The sequence below is a fragment of the Bos grunniens genome, chromosome 4, assembly GCF_055505025.1.
Source record: "Bos grunniens cultivar Pamir isolate PY7600 chromosome 4, Bosgru_T2T1.0, whole genome shotgun sequence".
NCBI lineage: Eukaryota > Metazoa > Chordata > Mammalia > Artiodactyla > Bovidae > Bos > Bos grunniens.
The window spans coordinates 86,414,541-86,432,483 of NC_141168.1; the positions used below are offsets into that span (position 1 = coordinate 86,414,541).

A 17,943-nucleotide genomic window follows, 5' to 3' on the forward strand; every position below is an offset into this window, starting at 1 on the left:
ATTCAAAGTGCCATTTCGATGTTGATTTTGAGTATTCAGGTAGAATAGCCATCTGACTAAATAAAGGGAGATAAAAGTTTAAAGATGTGTTGACAATGCATTTATAATCTCAAGTTACACAGCCACCTTTTGAGGAAAGCTGATATGATGTTCTATTCCCCACTCCAAGTTATAGCCAGTCATTGTATTCAGTACTTCCCACCAGAGAATACACAATATACACAAATGACAACATGAAGACTCTCCAACTATAAAACAGAAGTAAAGATATATCCCAATCTAAATATAAACCTCATTAAAATTTCTTGGGAAAAAATTTAAAAACCACACAGTCAACAGAAATTAAATCCTATTGACCTTACAAGTTAAAATCTCTACAAAATTAGTAGTCCAAAATCAATGCTCCTCAAATTTTTATTTCACTCAACCTCAACAGGGTGAATTCTCTATGCTAGGGAGAAGACTTCAGAGGTTCCAGTCTTGTTAATTCTTCTAGATACTCAAGACAATATATTCATTGCTAAATCTCTCAAGAAAAGCCCTTTTAATGGTCTGGAAAGTTAATAGGGTATTAAATATTATCATAGTATTTGCTGCATATCCATGAAATTTAGGGATAAAAAGCATTACTTATCTCTAAAAGTTATCACATTCAACATTATGCTTCTAAATACAGTATTCAGGAATGCCAAAGCATCGCTGGTATCTGAGAGAAAGGAAAATGGATAGAGAGAATATCAGTGTCAGTCTGGCTAAAATACTAGTCAGTTTATAATAGATGCTTGGAATCCACAACCTGTAAGAAGATTAAGCTCAATTCCACCAACAGGTTAATGTTAGGAATAAGTCTATCAGGAGAAAATCATCCAGTTATACTATTCCCATCTTCAAGTTGCTTGTTTTGTTTTAGTTTTGTTGTTTTTTTTTTTTTTTTTTTTTGCAATGTTTGAAAAATTGCAATGTCAGCAGCCCTAGTCATTTAAAGCATGTTTTCTCCTATTCAGTATATTCGACATATCTTAATACTCCTTTCTCCTTTGAGTTCTATGTTTCTCTCACCCCAGTGTTGAGTCGTCAGCAATGTCTAATGATGCAACATTCATAATGACTTGCAACAATTCAATTATTATTTGAGTTGGTTTCCTTCTCTGTTTGGGCTTCCTGTGTGGCTTAGCTGGTAAAGAATCCACCTGCAATGCGGAGACCTGGGTTCGCTCCCTGGGATGGGAAGATACCCTGGAGAAGGAAAAAGCTACCCATTCCTGTGCTAGTTGAGTTTGCTGAGCTTGACTTCTCTCCATTGTCTTTCCATGGGTTTTTCTAGTCAAGAAGCTTGTTTTTTTAACTCCTCTAGATGTTCTCTTCTGGAGCCTCATCAGAGTAAGAGAGATAAAATCAGTTAGCCTGGTTCTACCTGAAGTATTTTGCCCATTTTCTCTCCTTTTTCTGGGTAACTCCCACCATTAGGTGGGCTTCCCTGGTGGCTCAGACAGTAGAGAATCTGCCTGCTATACAGGAGACCTGGGTTTGATCCCTGGGTTGGGAAGATCCCCTGGAGAAGGGAATGGCTACCCACTCCAGTATTCTGGCCTGGAGAATCCTCATGGACAGAGGAGCCTTTCAGGCTACAGTCCATGGGGTCACAAAGAGTAGGACACAACTGAGCAACTAACACTTTCCACCATTAGGGTATTTCTCTATAGACTGACATATAGTCAAAACCACAATCTATTGTTCTATGTATTGCATCTTTGTTGTGTCTTCCTACAGAATATGAATTCTATAAATTTCAGGTAGGTTCCCTCAGGACAAAGAGAATACCTGACTTCCCCTTGTAATAATTCATAATGGTTTGAGTATTTTGCACTAATATTCCTAAGTTCCTCCTTGTAAATGTGTCCAAATTTCCTTATAACTAAATGGCATAGTCATCCTGGTCTTCCAGGTATAACGACACAAATATTCTCACAAGGAATTCTCTATCTTCAGCTTTAAGAATTTCTTCTCCATAGTCATTTGGATCCTAGTTCCTTCCAGCATAGTTATTTAATCCTGCTATTCTCTTTCTGTCAGAATTCTTTGAGTCCCAGTCACCTTTTCTGTCCTGGTACCAACTAAACCAATATCTTGCCTTTACCTTCTTCAGAGCAATTAAGCGTAGGTTCAGCTCTTTCCCTTTTATATCTGACTCCCCTGGCCTTTAAGATCTCATTTTTCCCTTCACATTTGTCTAGTCTGTGAGCTAAAATACAACTTTTCTCTTAAGCAACTCTCTTTCTTCAACTCACTAAGCCAGACTTCCTTTGTTTTTAGCTAATCATTCCAGTTCCTTTTCATTTTTTAATTATTTTTATCTGAGTATAGTTAATTTACAAGGTTGTGTTAGTCTCTACTGTACAGCAAAATATACATATAACCCCTCCCTTTTGACTTTCTTCTCATTCAGGTCACCCCACTGCAATAAGTAGACCTCTCTCTGCTATACGGTATGTACTCATAGTCATCTGTTGTATGCATAATATCAGTAGTACATGTGTGTCAATCTCAATCTGCTAATTCCTTCCAACACCACTTCCGCCTTGGAATCTATAGATTTGTTCTCTATGTCTGTGTCTCTATTTGTGCTTTGCAAATAAGATCACCTGTATCATTTTTCTAGATTCCACATATATGCATTAACATATATTTGTCTTTCTCTGATTTACATCACTCTGTATAACAGTCTCTAAGTCCATCCTCATCTCTACAAATGACACGATTTCATTTCGTTTTGTGGCTCAGTAGTATTCCATTGTATATATGTACCACCTCCAGTTGCTTCTTAATTGACTGATAAAACTTACTTTTTCTACTGTTAAAAGATATAACTTTCAATTGTCTTCTTAGACAGTGGGTTTGCAACAACCTAACTTTGAGTTACGTCATTACCATCCCAGGAGAACATTATATTCTCTTCACTAAAAGAGCTTCCATTCATTTTCAGTTATTCATTCATAAAAATCTACCACACTTTCCTGGGAAAACCCATAGTTTGGGTCTGTGAAAACAGGTTCCACAGTGAAAGTTTATTCAGTTAACAAGTTTCAAGCCAACTCGAAGCCACATAGTTTGTTCCTGCTATACATTTACGTACTGGCCTTGCAGGCAGGTGACACAAGGATGAGCAGAACGTGCCTCAGCTGGTCTAGCACTGCTCACGCCAGCCCTGGTACAAATGGTGCAGAACTAGAACCTCACAGAGTCCTGTAGAACCTGCTGAATTCAGCTGTGTTGCAGTCTTAAAGCCGCAAATATCGTTACTCCTTTCAAGGTCTAAAAGGACTAAACTTCGCTACACCTGAAATTACTCAGCCAAGTTGTGCCTATGAATCTCAAGGTCTTACTGTCACAGTCTTACCTAAAGGCATCTACATCCAGGAAGGCTAAAGTCACCTGCACTGCCCGACTGCATCGAAGGCACAGGTGCTCGTAGCCTTGCCTGAATAAAACTGTCACTTTCCTGGGACAAAGTTATGTGCTTCAGTGACCCATCAAAGACAAAATCCCACCTGGCCAATTTACTAAAGCCTGAGGCCTAATGCCACCCACCCAGGGAGCATGAGTTAAAAGCCAATAATAAAATGATTTTTTTAAAAATAGCCATATGTTGTGCTATAGAGAGTTACTGCCCACCAAAGTCAAAAAACCATGACTTCCACCTCTGCCGTTGCTTGGAAGCCAAAACCCTCTTGGACTGTTTTAGGGTCTGGCTTTGGTAATGTACCTCTACCTCCACAATTCTCTTCTCCCCAACTTCTATTCCTGACCTGTTATCAAGGTGTCTGATCCAATATACAAGATTCAGAGATTCTCATGTTGAATATATAACACTCCTCTCCCCTTACTGAAGTTCAAAACCAAATGAGAACTGATTACAATGTTAGGAGGATGGAGACATCGCCTTTATGACTAAGGAAACTGTTGGGGTAATGACTTAACACGTGCAGTCACAGTGAATTCCTAACACTGCGCCCCACGGTCAGGCTATCTACCATATGTTAGAGAGGGAAACAGAATACCATATTCATCTAATGACAAATGTGTAAGGCATGCCATTATTTTCTGCACCCCTGAGAAAGAAATGAACCCTGTCTATCATTTAAACTAGGACCTGCCATTAGTCATAAGATGTATGTTTATTCAGAGATGCTCAGTTATTTTAAAAGTGTGTCTTGGCATAGAGAACAGACTTGTGTTTACCAAGGGGGAGGGGAATGATGGATTGGAGTTTGGAATTAGCAGACGCAAACTACTGTACACAGAATGACAAACAAGGTCCTACTGTATAGGGAACTATAGTCAATATCCCAAGGTAAACCATAATGGAAAAGAATATGAAAAGGAATATATGCTTATATATATATATATGTATAACTGAATCATTTTGCTGTACAGCAGAAACTATCACAACACTGTAAATCAACTATACTTCAATAAAATTAGGGTTTTTTTTTTTAATGTGTCAGATCCAACCAGTCCATTCTGAAGGAGATCAGCCCTGGGATTTCTTTGGAAGGAATGATGCTAAAGCTGAAACTCCAGTACTTTGGCCACCTCATGCAAAGAGTTGATTCATTGGAAAAGACTCTGATGCTGGGAGGGATTGGGGGCAGGAGGAGAAGGGGACGACAGAGGATGAGATGGCTGGATGGCATCACCGACTCCATGGACATGAGTCTGAGTGAACTCCGGGAGTTGGTGGTGGACAGGGAGGCCTGGCATGCTGCAATTCATGGGGTTGCAAAAAGTCGGACACGACTAAGCGACTGAACTGAACTGACATAGAGAAGAGACTTATGGGCATGGCAGGAGGGGAGGAGGGAGAGGGTGAGATGTATGGAGAAAGTAACATGGAAACTTACAACACTATATGTAGAACAGACAGCCACTGGGAACCTACTATATGCCTCAGGGAACTCAAACAGGGGCTCTGTGACAATCTAGAAGGGTGGAATGGGGAGGGAGATGGGAGGGAGGGGAACATGAGTGTACCCATGGCTGATACTTGTTGATGTTTGACAGAAAAAAAAAAAATTGTAAAGCAATTATCCTTCAATTTAAAAATAAATATTTTTTAAAATGTGTCTTAGAATTGAAGAAATATGAAAACAGGATCTCTACAAGCTGGCAGATGCCACAAAAAGTAAAGGGGAAGTGGTTACACTTCATGTGTCCTTCTCATCCTCCCCTGCACATGAATATGATGTTGACTCCTCCACCGAGGAGCGACGTGAAAAGGGAAGAGAGGCCAGGCAGAGCTATCCTAGTTCATAAAGGCTTGGAAATACGAGACAGGGAGAAAAGAGATGCCCTCACTCAACCAAAAATTAATGTTCTGTTTCAAAGAATCTGCAATAGTATGAAAGATGATGCCAAAAGTAATCTTGAAAACTTTTCATACAGAAAAAAAAAAATGCTTGTCCTTCACAGAAGACAAGTTCTGCAGGAAAAAAAAGAAACCTAAGTATGAAGTTACTATTTATTTTGAAAGCCTGGAAACAATATTTCCACAAGGCAGTTTCAATTTTAAGAGAATAATTAGAGCACAGTAAATACGTTGGGGCTATCATTTGCAATTTTCAAGCACTGACCCAGCATTTTAAACAATCAATAGAAACAGGATCTAGAACTTGATTTTATCAGAATAACACAATTGGTCTCATGAGTTTAATCAATCTTGACTGTTCATTTATCTGAATGGTCTCATGGTAACTCTCCTTTTAAATCAGAAATATAGTCTTAGTCTCGGTAGCAAGAACAGAGTGTTGATTTTCAACTTTCAGTTGACCAGAAGCATGCTAGCTCAGCATTATGGATAAAAGGACATTCAGGAATCTGGTGAAAATCACCACTAAAGGCAAACATATAGGTATTACAGCAAAACAACACTGCATGACTGTCAAGGGCATCATCTGTGGAGTCCGGAAGACCTGAGCTCTAACATGAACCCCACTCCTCACTAAATGGGCAGAATATTCACTTCACTTCAGCTTCTTCATCTATATAGAGAATTAATATTTGCTCCCTCTCATAACTGTTGTATGAATTAGAAGGAAATGTATGTAAATCACTGGCACAATGCCCAATCCATAGAAAATGGTCAAAAAACAGAAATACTTAATTTTTGCTATGGGAAAATACACACCTCAGATACAGCTTACACACAAGATGAATACCATTCTCCAGTATGGTAATGATTAGTGCAGTTCACAGCTGTTTCAGGTCCTCCGCCTTGTGGACATGGGGTAGAATTGCATCTCTGCCCCCTTACGGTTTCTGGGATTACTTCTGCCCAAGAGCTGTGAATAAAATTTATGTGTGTCTCTTGCTGGTCAGTACATTTAAATACTGATGTGGGACCCTCGAGCTCTTCTTTCCCTTTGCCACAACTGACAGGGTTCCATAGGGTGAGTGGCTGCTCCTTCAGCTTGGATCCCAGAGTGAGGACAATATGCAACAGAGCTCCTAGTCAACCTTCAAACAACATGTATTATGAGTGTTGTCATAAACCAGCAAGATTCAGGGACTGCTATTACTGCAGAATAATTTAGTCAGTCCTACCAAACACACCTAATTAATCTCACCTCTGAGAATCACATGTTTTATAACTACATTATCGTAATATCAGTTTTTATATGTCCTACATCTTCCTTCTATGGTTATCATCAAGCGGATTGTTGGCAATATTGCTTAAATTCATTCATTCAACAAGTATGTTCCATGCACTGTGCTATATTCCAGGCAAAGAACACTGAACAAGAAGACACAGTACCTGTCCTGATAGTTCATTATGAAGTTGACTGGATCATGGAGGAAGGAGATCACAGATAATAACCAAAATATTCTCTTAAAATTTTGGCTTATTTAATTTATATAGAGATCAATCACCACATACTCCCAGTCATTACAGTCACAATAGGTACATAATCTTATTAATTTTCAAATTACCTGAAACTTTCAGTCATGCTATTACTCCTTAAAGTAAAAACTTACCTGGGAGAGAAAATCATTACCAGGCTAAAGCCCTTAGTAGGGACGGTTTATTTGCTAACATTTTTTACAAATGGCAAAGCTACTAAAGATGAAAGCTCTGTGAAAGGGAAAAAGAAATACTCAACAGAATTTTGAAGGGGAATGAAGTTTAGGTATATAAGGAACAACCTAAATGTAGACCACCGGTAAGCACGGCGTGATCTGTGGTAAAATGGGAGAAGCCGAAAAGCATCACTCAGTGAAAAGGAATAAGGAGAGGCAAGATAGGGTCTTAGAACACATACTGGATTTAAAATCCATTAGCGTGATTAAGGTTCTGGCTTTACCGCTCATTTACTGTATGACCTAGAATAAGTCAGCTAACTTTTTCTCTGCCTTAGGTTCTTCATCCAGAAAATATGGACAGTAGCTTAAAAAAAAAAAAAAAAAACACAAGAAGTTTTCCAGACATGAAGGCATTTCGAAAACCCAAAAGTGCTGGTGAAGGTGAAAATGTTTCTATTTGGGAATTTGGGATTAGCTGATGCAAACTATTATATATGGAATGGATAAGCAATGAGGTCCTACCATATAGCACAAGGAACTATATTCAATATCCTTAATAAACCATAATGGAAAGGAATATTATAGTTAAACGGTACCTTTTCCTTCTCCAGGGCATCTTCCCAACCCTGGGATCAAACCCAGGTCTCCCACATTGCAGGCAGATTCTTTACCAGCTAAGCCACAAGGGAAGCCCAAGAATACTGGAGTGAGTAGCCTATCCCTTCCCCAGCGGATCTTCCCGGTCTAGGAATCGAACTGGGGTTTCCTGAATTGCAGGCGGATTCTTTACCAAATGAATTATCAGGGAAACCCTACTATATAGTATAGGGAACTATATTCAATATCCTGTAGTAAACCATAATGGAAAGGAATATATATATGTATATACACACACATATATATATACAAAACGGAATCACTTTTGCTGTACAGCAGAAACTAACACATTATAAATCAATGAGATTCACCGATTCACCATGACTATTTCTGCAAGACAGAAAGTAAAAGAGGTCAATAGTTTCTATCCTGTGATAAAGTGACAAGGCTTCTGAGTGTTTCACTTTGTATGTCAACCAGAAGAGATACAAGGGCACTCCTAGAATAATCATTCCTTCTCACCTGCATTCCAATAACTCATTCCAATATTCACTATGGAGAATTCAGTATTTGGAATAGTGAAATACTCAATAGTTCATTCCAATACTCACCCGCATTCCAATAGTCTTCAGTGGAAGAAAAAGGAGTTGAGTTACAGCAGACAACAGAATTCAGAATAATGCGAGATGCACCTTCGAGAATGACAGCCAGCTGGAAGATCATTATGAGTTCTGGGCAGAAAAAAAAGTTTGAGAAGCACTCAATCAGCTGACTTCTTGGTAAGCCTTTCACTGTTCTTATCCAACTATTCTCTGATCTATTCATATTCCTGGAACATCCATTTAGGAAACATACTATTAGAGAATAGATGGGCAAGAGCAACTTTATTACTTAAGCAATACTCTAAGGAACAAAAAACACTTCATTTAAGGTACAAAAAGGGATTTGCCCTTCTTCCCTGCAAACCTTAAGAACCACAACTTTGCACTGCATTCTAATCATTGCTACTAATAAGAATACATGAATTCTACAACTTTTAGAATCAAAATAATTATCCTTTAGGAAAAATAATGGATCACAAAAGTAAAGAATTGTGACTACCTTGTAGTTTTAATAAATGTTTCCTCCAGAACTTTAATCCAACTTTCCTTCTCAGGCTAAGAGATTCTCATTTGAACAGGATGGATTTTATGTGTAGTTGTTACTACTAGTTTGACATAACTTCTAATTGAAATGTCATGCCCTCAGTGATGGAGTCTCCACTACCAAACCAAACTAGAAGATAAAAACAACTACCTTATTAAGGTTTTGACTCAATAATTCCAGCAACATATGTTTTGCCTGAGAAAAAATTTTCCTGAAATCTTGAATTAATTTTATTAAATTCTGGACTAGAAATGACAGCAAATCTTAACATCTTATGTTGCCATTTTGTGGTATCCCCACCTATAAAGAGAATCTTTCTTCTTTTACAGTGTCCTTACACTAGATCAGACCAAAACAATTCTAACTGAAATGGACATGGTTTTTCTTATGAAAAGATTTCCCAATAGGCACATTGACTTTCACATTAAAAAATGCTTATAAACCTAGTGTTTTATAAACCTAGAGAAGTTATTAAATATTGCTTAAACATATAAAAGGTTAAAGGAGGAAATATAGAGGCAGAGGAAGCAACTTTTTTTTTGTTTGCTTTTGTTTTTAATGAAAAGTACATTTCCAAAGTAGCAAGTTAAAACAAATTTAAAAGCAGAATATTGTGGATCAGAGTAAAATAACCTGAAATATGATACTGAGAACTTGTGACATCTCCCATGGTCATAAGGATTCTGGTTGGAACATTCCTAAAAATAAAGCTTATATTGATTGAAAGCATTTTTCTGGCTGTATGTTCTGTAACATCCAGAGCTATATTGAACTAATCTATCCTCACACCTAGCAGATAGCACATTGCCTGGCATGGAGCAGGCCCTCAGTAAATATTTATTATTAAATGAGTCCCCAGAATAGAACCACTAGAGGGATATCTCTGCACAACATTCATGCTTGAGGATCCACTTTTTTTTTTTTTTTTTGCATACTTGAAAGTGCATTTACTCTTTACTGAACAGTCTTCCAATAACTGAACTGTAGGGCATCATTGTTTGGAATTTGTGCTTATACCTATTGATACAAACAGTTTGCATTGCAACTTAGCATTTCCTTTAAAAGGAAACATACTTTTAAGCCCTAAGAGTATTAAATGATCCATATTGCTTTCAGATAAAGTGCGAGCCAGATATTAAGATAATTAATAATAGGAACTACACTTGACCTTGATCCTAAATAGTCACTTAGCCAGGGCCTATAAAGGAACAAGGAGTGAATGCTCTCAATAGGTAACTACAAAAATTTTCCCTTCCATGACAGATCTATTTATGTCCCCCAATTTCAAGTCAAAATTAGACTTGAATGATTAGCAGTTTGGGAGTAGCAGAGGCAAACTACTATATATAGGATGGATAAACAACAAGGTCCTACTATATGGAACAGAGAACCATATACAATATCCAGTGAAAAACTATAATGGAATAGAACATGAAAGAGTATATATATGTATAATGGACTCTCTTTGCTGTACAATAGAAATGAATACAACATTGTAAATCAACTACACTTAAATAAATTTAAAAAAAAATTAGACTATGGACTGGAACACTATCTCCAGCATAGAAATGATTTAAGAGGGAAGCAGTGAGATTACTGCCCAAGTCAGATATTTTAAGCCAGCTGACTCAGCTGCCAGCTCCATTCACCCTCTTTCTTCATACCGTACACTAAAGAAGCTAGAAAAGCAAATTGCATGTTTCGAACCAACTATGTAGCTAGGGGCAGTCATATGGAAAGGTCTGGTCAGTTAGACATAAATGATAATATTATTATGTTTGGCACAGGAGGGCCTAGAGGAGCTATCCCACGTTGAAGGTCAGGAAGGGCGGCGGTGAGGAGATACCCCTCGTCCAAGGTAAGGAGCAATGGCTGCACTTTGCTGGAGCAGCCGTGAAGAGATACCGCACGCCCAAGGTAAGAGAAACCCAAGTAAGACGGTAGGTGTTGCAAGAGGGCATCAGAGGGCAAACACACTGAAACCATACTCACAGAAAACTAGTAAATCTAATCACACTAGGACCACAGCCTTGTCTAACTCAATGAAACTAAGCCATGCCCGTGGGGCAACCCACGACGGGTGGGTCATGGTGGAGAGATTTGACAGAATATGGTCCACTGGAGAAGGGGATGGCAAACCACTTCAGTATTCTTGCCTTGAGAACCCCATGAACAGTATGAAAAGGCAAAATGATAGGATACTGAAAGAGAAACTCCCCAGGTCAGTAGGTGCCCAATATGCTACTGGAGATCAGTGGAGAAATAACTCCAGAAAGAATGAAGGGATGGAGCCAAAGCAAAAACAATACCCAGCTGTGGATGTGACTGGTGATAGAAGCAAGGTCCGATGCTGTAAAGAGCAATATTGCATAGGAACCTGGAATGTCAGGTCCATGAATCAAGGCAAATTGGAAGTGGTCAAGCAAGAGAAGGCAAGAGTGAATGTCAACATTCTAGGAATCAGTGAACTGAAATGGACTGGAATGGGTGAATTTAACTCAGATGACCATTATATCTACTCCTGTGGGCAGGAATCCCTCAGAAGAAATGGAGTGGCCATCATGGTCAACAAGAGAGTCCAAAATGCAGTACTTGGATGCAATCTCAAAAACGACAGAATGATCTCTGTTCGTTTCCAAGCCAAACCATTCAATATCACAGTAATCCAAGTCTATGCCCCAACCAGTAACGCTGAAGAAGCTGAAGTTGAATGGTTCTATGAAGACCTACAAGACCTTTTAGAACTAACACCCAAAAAAGATGTCCTTTTCATTATAGGGGACTGGAATGCAAAAGGAGGAAGTCAAGAAACACCTGGAGTAACAGGCAAATTTGGCCTTGGAATATGGAATGAAGCAGGGCAAAGACTAATAGAGTTTTGCCAAGAAAATACACTGGTCATAACAAACACCCTCTTCCAACAACACAAGAGAAGACTCTATACATGGACATCACCAGATGGTCAACACCGAAATCAGATTGATTATATTCTTTGCAACCAAAGATGGAGAAGCTCTATACAGTCAGCAAAAACAAGACCAGGAGCTGACTGTGGCTCAGACCATGAACTCCTTATTGCCAAATTCAGACTTAAATTGAAGAAAGTAGGGAAAACCACTAGACCATTCAGGTATGACCTAAATCAAATCCCTTATGATTATACAGTGGGAGTGAGAAATAGAATTAAGGGCCTAGATCTGATAGATAGAGTGCCTGATGAACTATAGAATGAGGTTCGTGACATTGTACAGAAGACAGGGAACAAGACCATTCCCATAGAAAAGAAATGCAAAAAAGCAAAATGGCTGTCTGGGGAGGCCTTACAAATAGCTGTGAAAAGAAGCAAAAAGCAAAGGAGAAAAGGAAAGATATAAACATCTGAATGCAGAATTCCAAAGAATAGCAAGAAGAGATAAGAAAGCCTTCTTCAGCGATCAATGCAAAGAAATAGAGGAAAACAACAGAATGGGAAAGACTAGGGATCTCTTCAAGAAAATCAGAGATACCAAAGGAACATTTCATGCAAAGATGAGCTTGATAAAGGACAGAAATGGTATGGACCTAACAGAAGCAGAAGATATTAAGAAGACATGGCAAGAATACACAGAACTGTACAAAAAAGATCTTCATGACCCAGATAATCACGACAGTGTGATCAATGACCTAGAGCCAGACATCCTGGAATGTGAAGTCAAGTGGGCCTTAAAAGCATCACTACGAACAAAGCTAGTGGAGGTGATGAAATTCCAGTTGAACTATTCCAAATCCTGAAAGATGATGCTGTGAAAGTGCTGCACTCAATATGCCAGCAAATTTGGAAAACTCAGCAGTGGCCACAGGACTGGAAAAGGTCAGTTTTCATTCCAATCCCAAAGAAAGGCAATGCCAAAGAATGCTCAAACTACCGCACAATTGCACTCATCTCACACGCTAGTAAAGTCATGCTCAAAATTCTCCAAGCCAGGCTTCAGCAATATGTGAACCGTGAACTTCCTGATGTTCAAGCTGGTTTTAGAAAAGGCAGAGGAACCAGAGGTCAAATTGCCAACATCTGCTGGATCATGGAAAAAGCAAGAGAGTTCCAGAAAAATATCTATTTCTGCTTTATTGACTATGCCAAAGCCTTTGACTGTGTGGATCACAATAAACTGTGGAAAATTCTGAAAGAGATGGGAATACCAGACCACCTGATCTGCCTCTTGAGAAATTTGTATGCAGGTCAGGAAGCAACAATTAGAACTGGACATGGAACAACAGACTGGTTCCAAATAGGAAAAGGAGTTTGTCAAGGCTGTATATTGTCACCGTGTTTATTTAACTTATATGCAGAGTACATCATGAGAAATGCTGGACTAGAAGAAACCCAAGCTGGAATCAAGATTGCTGGGAGAAATATCAATAACCTCAGATATGCAGATGACACCACCCTTATGGCAGACAGTGAAGAGGAACTCAAAAGCCTCTTGATGAAAGTGAAAGAGGAGAGTGAAAAAGTTAGCTTAAAGCTCAACATTCAGAAAATGAAGATCATGGCATCCGGTCCCACCACTTCATGGGAAATAGATGGGGAAACAGTGGAAACAGTGTCAGACTTTATTTTTCTGGGCTCCAAAATCACTACAGATGGTGACTGCAGCCATGAAATTAAAAGACGCTTACTCCTTGGAAGGAAAGTTATGACCAAGCTAGATAGCATATTCAAAAGCAGAGACATTACTTTGCCAACAAAGGTTCTAGTCAAGGCTATGGTTTTTCCTGTGGTCATGTATGGATGTGAGAGTTGGACTGTGAAGAAGGCTGAGCACCGAAGAATTGATGCTTTTGAACTGTGGTGTTGGAGAAGACTCTTGAGAGTCCCTTGGACTGCAAGGAGATCCACCCAGTCCATTCTGAAGGAGATCAGCCCTGGGATTTCTTTGGAAGGAATGATGCTAAAGCTGAAACTCCAGTACTTTGGCCACCTCATGCAAAGAGTTGATTCATTGGAAAAGACTCTGATGCTGGGAGGGATTGGGGGCAGGAGGAGAAGTGGACGACAGAGGATGAGATGGCTGGATGGCATCACCGACTCGATGGACGTGAGTCTGAGTGAACTCCAGGAGTTGGTGATGGACAGGGAGGCCTGGTGTGCTGCATGATTCATGGGGTGGCAAAGAGTCGGACACGCCTGAGTGACTGAACTGATCTGATCTGATCTGATTATTTTTTTTAATTTATTTATTTTTAATTGAAGGATGGGGCTCCCTGGTAACTCAGTTAGTAAAGAATCTGCCTGCGATGCAGGAGACTCTGGTTCGATTCCTGGGCCGGGAAAATCCCCTGGAGAAGGGATAGGCTACTCCAGTTTGTTTACAATATTGTGTTGGTTTCTGCTCTATATCAACATGAATCAGCCAGAGGTATACATACCTGGCTCAGAGAGTCCCCTCCCTCTTGAGCTTCCTTCCCACCTCCCACCCCATCCCACCCCTCTAGGTTGTCACAGAGCCCTGGTTTGAGTACCCTGAGTCATACAACAAATTCCCACTGGCTATCTATTTTACATATGGCAGTGTATATGTTTCCATGCTACTCTGTCCATTCCTCTCACCCTCTCCTTCCCTCACCACACCGTGTCCATAAGTCTGTTCTCTATGTCTGCATCTCCAATGCTGTCCTGCAAATAGGTTTGTCAGTATAATCTTTCTTGATTCCATATATGTGTGTTAATATATGATATTTGTTTTTCTCTTTCTGACTTACTTTACTCTGTGTAACAGGCCCTAGGTTCAGCCTCCTGATTAGCACTGTTCCTTTTGTAGCTGGGTAATATTCAACTGTGTTCATGTACCACAACATTTTTATTCATGTATCTGTCAATGGACATCTAAGTTGCTTACATGTCCTAGATATTGTAAATAGAGCTGCAATGAACACTGGGGTACATGTGTCTTTTTCAATTATGGTTTTCTTCAGGGTATAGGCCCAGTAGTGGGATTGTTGAGTCATATGATAATTTTATTCCTAGTTTTTAAGGAATCTCTATTCTGTCTTCAATAGTGGCTGAATCAATTCATATTCCCACCAACAGTGCAAGAGCATTCCCTTTCTCCACATCCTCTCCAGAATTTATTATTTGTAGATTTTTTGATGATGGCCATTCCGACTGGTGTAAGGTGATATCTCATTGTAGTTTTGATTTATAAGACTGCAGCCTACCAGGCTCCTCCGTCCATGGGATTTTCCAGGCAAGAGTACTGGAGTGGGGTGCCATCACCTTGAATAATGAGCAATGTTGAACATCTTTTCATGTGTTTATTGGCCATCTGTATGTCTTTTTTGGAGAAATATCTGTATAGGGCTTGTTCACATTTTTACTGGGTTGTTTGTTTTTCTGGTATTTAGTTGCATGAGCTGCTTGTACAGTTTGGAAATTAATCCTTTGTCATCTATCTCATTGCTATTATTTTATCCCACTCTGAGGGTTGTCTTTTCACCTTGTTTATGGTTTTCTTTGCTGTACAAAAGCTTTTAAGTTTAATTAGGCCCCATTTGTTTATTTTTGTTTTTATTTCCATTACTCTAGGGGGTGGGTCATAGAGGATCTTGAGGTGATTTATGTTATAGAGTGTTCTGCCTATGTTTTTCTCTAAGAGTTGTATAGTGTCCGGCCTTTCATTTAGGTCTTTAATTCATTTTGAGTTTATCTTTGTGTATGGTGTTAGGAAGTGTTCTAATTTCATTCTTATACATGTAGCTGTCCAGTTTTCCCAGCATCACTTATTGAAGAAACTATCTTTGCCCCACTGTATATTCTTACCTCCTCTGTCAAAAACAAGGTGCCCATGGGTACGTGGGTTTATCTCTGGGCTATCGTGTTCCATTGTTCTATATGTCTCTTTTTGCACCAATACCATACTGTCTTGATGACTGTAGTTTTGTAGTATAGTCTGAAGTCAGGCAGGTTGATACCTCCAGCTCCATTCTTCTTTCTCAAGATTGCTTTGGCTATTCTGGGTCTTTTGTGCTTCCATACAAATTGTGAAATATTTTGTTCTAGTTTTGTGAAAAATGCCATTAGTAATTTGATAGGGATTACCTTGAATCTATAGATTGCATGTGGTAGCATAGTCATTTTCACAATATTGATTCTTCCAACCCAGGGACATGAAATGCCTGTATATGTTATCTTTAATTTCTTTCAGCAGTGTCTTATTATACAGCTATTTTGTCTTCTTACATAGGTTTATTCCTAGGTATTTTATTCCTTTTGTTGCAATGGTAAATGGGGTTTATTCCTTAATTTCTCTTTCTGAATTTTCATTGTTAGTGTATAAGAATGCAAGTGATTTCTGTGTATTGATTTTGTATCCTGCAACTTTACTAAATTCACTTATTAGACGTAATAATTTTCTGATAGTATCTTTAGCATTTTCTATGTATCGTATACTTTGTCTGCAAACAGTGAGCATATTACTTCTTCTTTTCCAATCTGAATTCCTTTTATTTCGTTTTCTTTACTATGTGGTTTTGAAAAAGATCATGCATCCCAGATACCCGGGGTAAATACAGCTTATGCTTCTGATCCTGCTTATTCTTGCCTCCTGAATAAGTGATGTGACAGAGCATCACTGGAGCTGGAGCTGGAGCAGCAATACTGCAACATGAAGGAATAGAGAGAAATGCTGGCTCTCACAATACTGAGCCACTTAACCAATACAAAAACTGCCTATTTCTACAGTCTTGATAATGAGAAAATAAACTAGGATCGCTCTATTTGCTTAATCTATTGTTTGTTAGGCAATCTGTTAATTGCTGCCAAAAAACATTTCTAACTGCTATGCTTCCCTTTCTCACACATATGTATTTCAATTTTAGCTTTGAAGTGCTAAATTTGTAGAACAATAAGCTCTTGCCATGGGTCATTATATTCAAAGGGTATGAGGTCAGGATTTTTATCTTGATTAGTATATAGTGGCCACTTCCATAAGGTCACTCTTCTTCCTAAAGGACCTTCCTTATCTATTCTATCATATATTTTTAATGACTTGTTGACACTTCTGTTTGCCATTATCAGAACTAAAATCTTAAAGGGCAAGGTCCCTACTACCTTCTATCTTTGGTATCCAAGGCACTTTGCAGAGTGTTTGGCACATGATAGTCTCCAATGTCAAGTACAGATGTGACAGTTGGATCATAAAGAAGGCTGAGCACTGAAAAATTGATGTTTTCAAATTGTGGTGCTGGAGAAGACTCTTGAGATTCCCTTGGAAAGCAAGGAGACCTCCCAGTCAATCCTAAAGGAAATCAACCCTGAATATTCATTGAAAGGATTGATGCTGAAGCTTTAATAGTGTGGCCGAAGAGCTGACTCACTGGAAAAGACCCTTATGCTAGGAAAGATTGAGAGCAAGAGGAGAAGGGGGAGACAGAGGATAAGATTGTTGGATGGCATCATCAACTTGATGGTAATGAATTTGAGCAAACTCCAGAAGATCATGAAGGACAGGGAAGCCTGATGTGCTGCAGTCCATGGGGTCGCAAAGAGTCAGACATAACTGAACAAGTGAACAGCAAGTCTCCAGTGAATGTTACTTGATTACATACATACATATGTATATATCAGTTGCTCAGTTGTGTCTGACTTTTTGCTACCCAATGGACTGTGACCTGCCAGACTCCTCTGTCCATGGCATTTTTCAGGCAAGATACTGGAGTGAGTTGCCATTTCCTACTCCAATAACATACATATACATGTAACTAATTGGATCCTGCTCTGAATCAAAAGGCTGACTTAGGGATGACCCACTCAGTATGTCATCTCTTCCAGGGATTGAAAAATAGGTATGAATTTTCAGGAAGAAAATAATCAACAAAAGACCAAAATCAATAATATCACCATATGTTTTATCTAACAACATACAATGTAAACCTTTGCCAAAATCTCTGGGATAAAATTTACAGGTGAAAAGATAAACCCATTCACGCACTTTTCCTTCTTCTGAACCCCTTTAGCATTTGTGCTCTGTATCATTTACAGAGACCAGAGTCATGAGTCCAAAGTAAAAGCAGTGATTCTAACCACACATAATCTGTATAAATTAACTCCTCTGAGCAGTAGTTATGCCAAAAGCATTTCATTAA

General features: G+C 38.9%; 1 protein-coding gene across 50 annotated transcripts in view; it reads right to left on the reverse strand.

The window, feature by feature from the left end:
* The window catches only part of LOC147374462 (uncharacterized), a 441,112-nt gene that overhangs the window by 300,529 nt on the left and 122,640 nt on the right, over positions 1–17,943 (reverse strand). For all 50 annotated transcript variants that reach the window (XM_086397207.1, XM_086397202.1, XM_086397210.1 and 47 more), the window contains one exon: positions 8,286–8,405. In XM_086397207.1, the coding sequence (XP_086253333.1) occupies positions 8,286–8,397 (112 nt within the window). In that variant the 5' untranslated portion in view covers positions 8,398–8,405. The remainder of the gene's footprint in view (positions 1–8,285; positions 8,406–17,943) is intronic.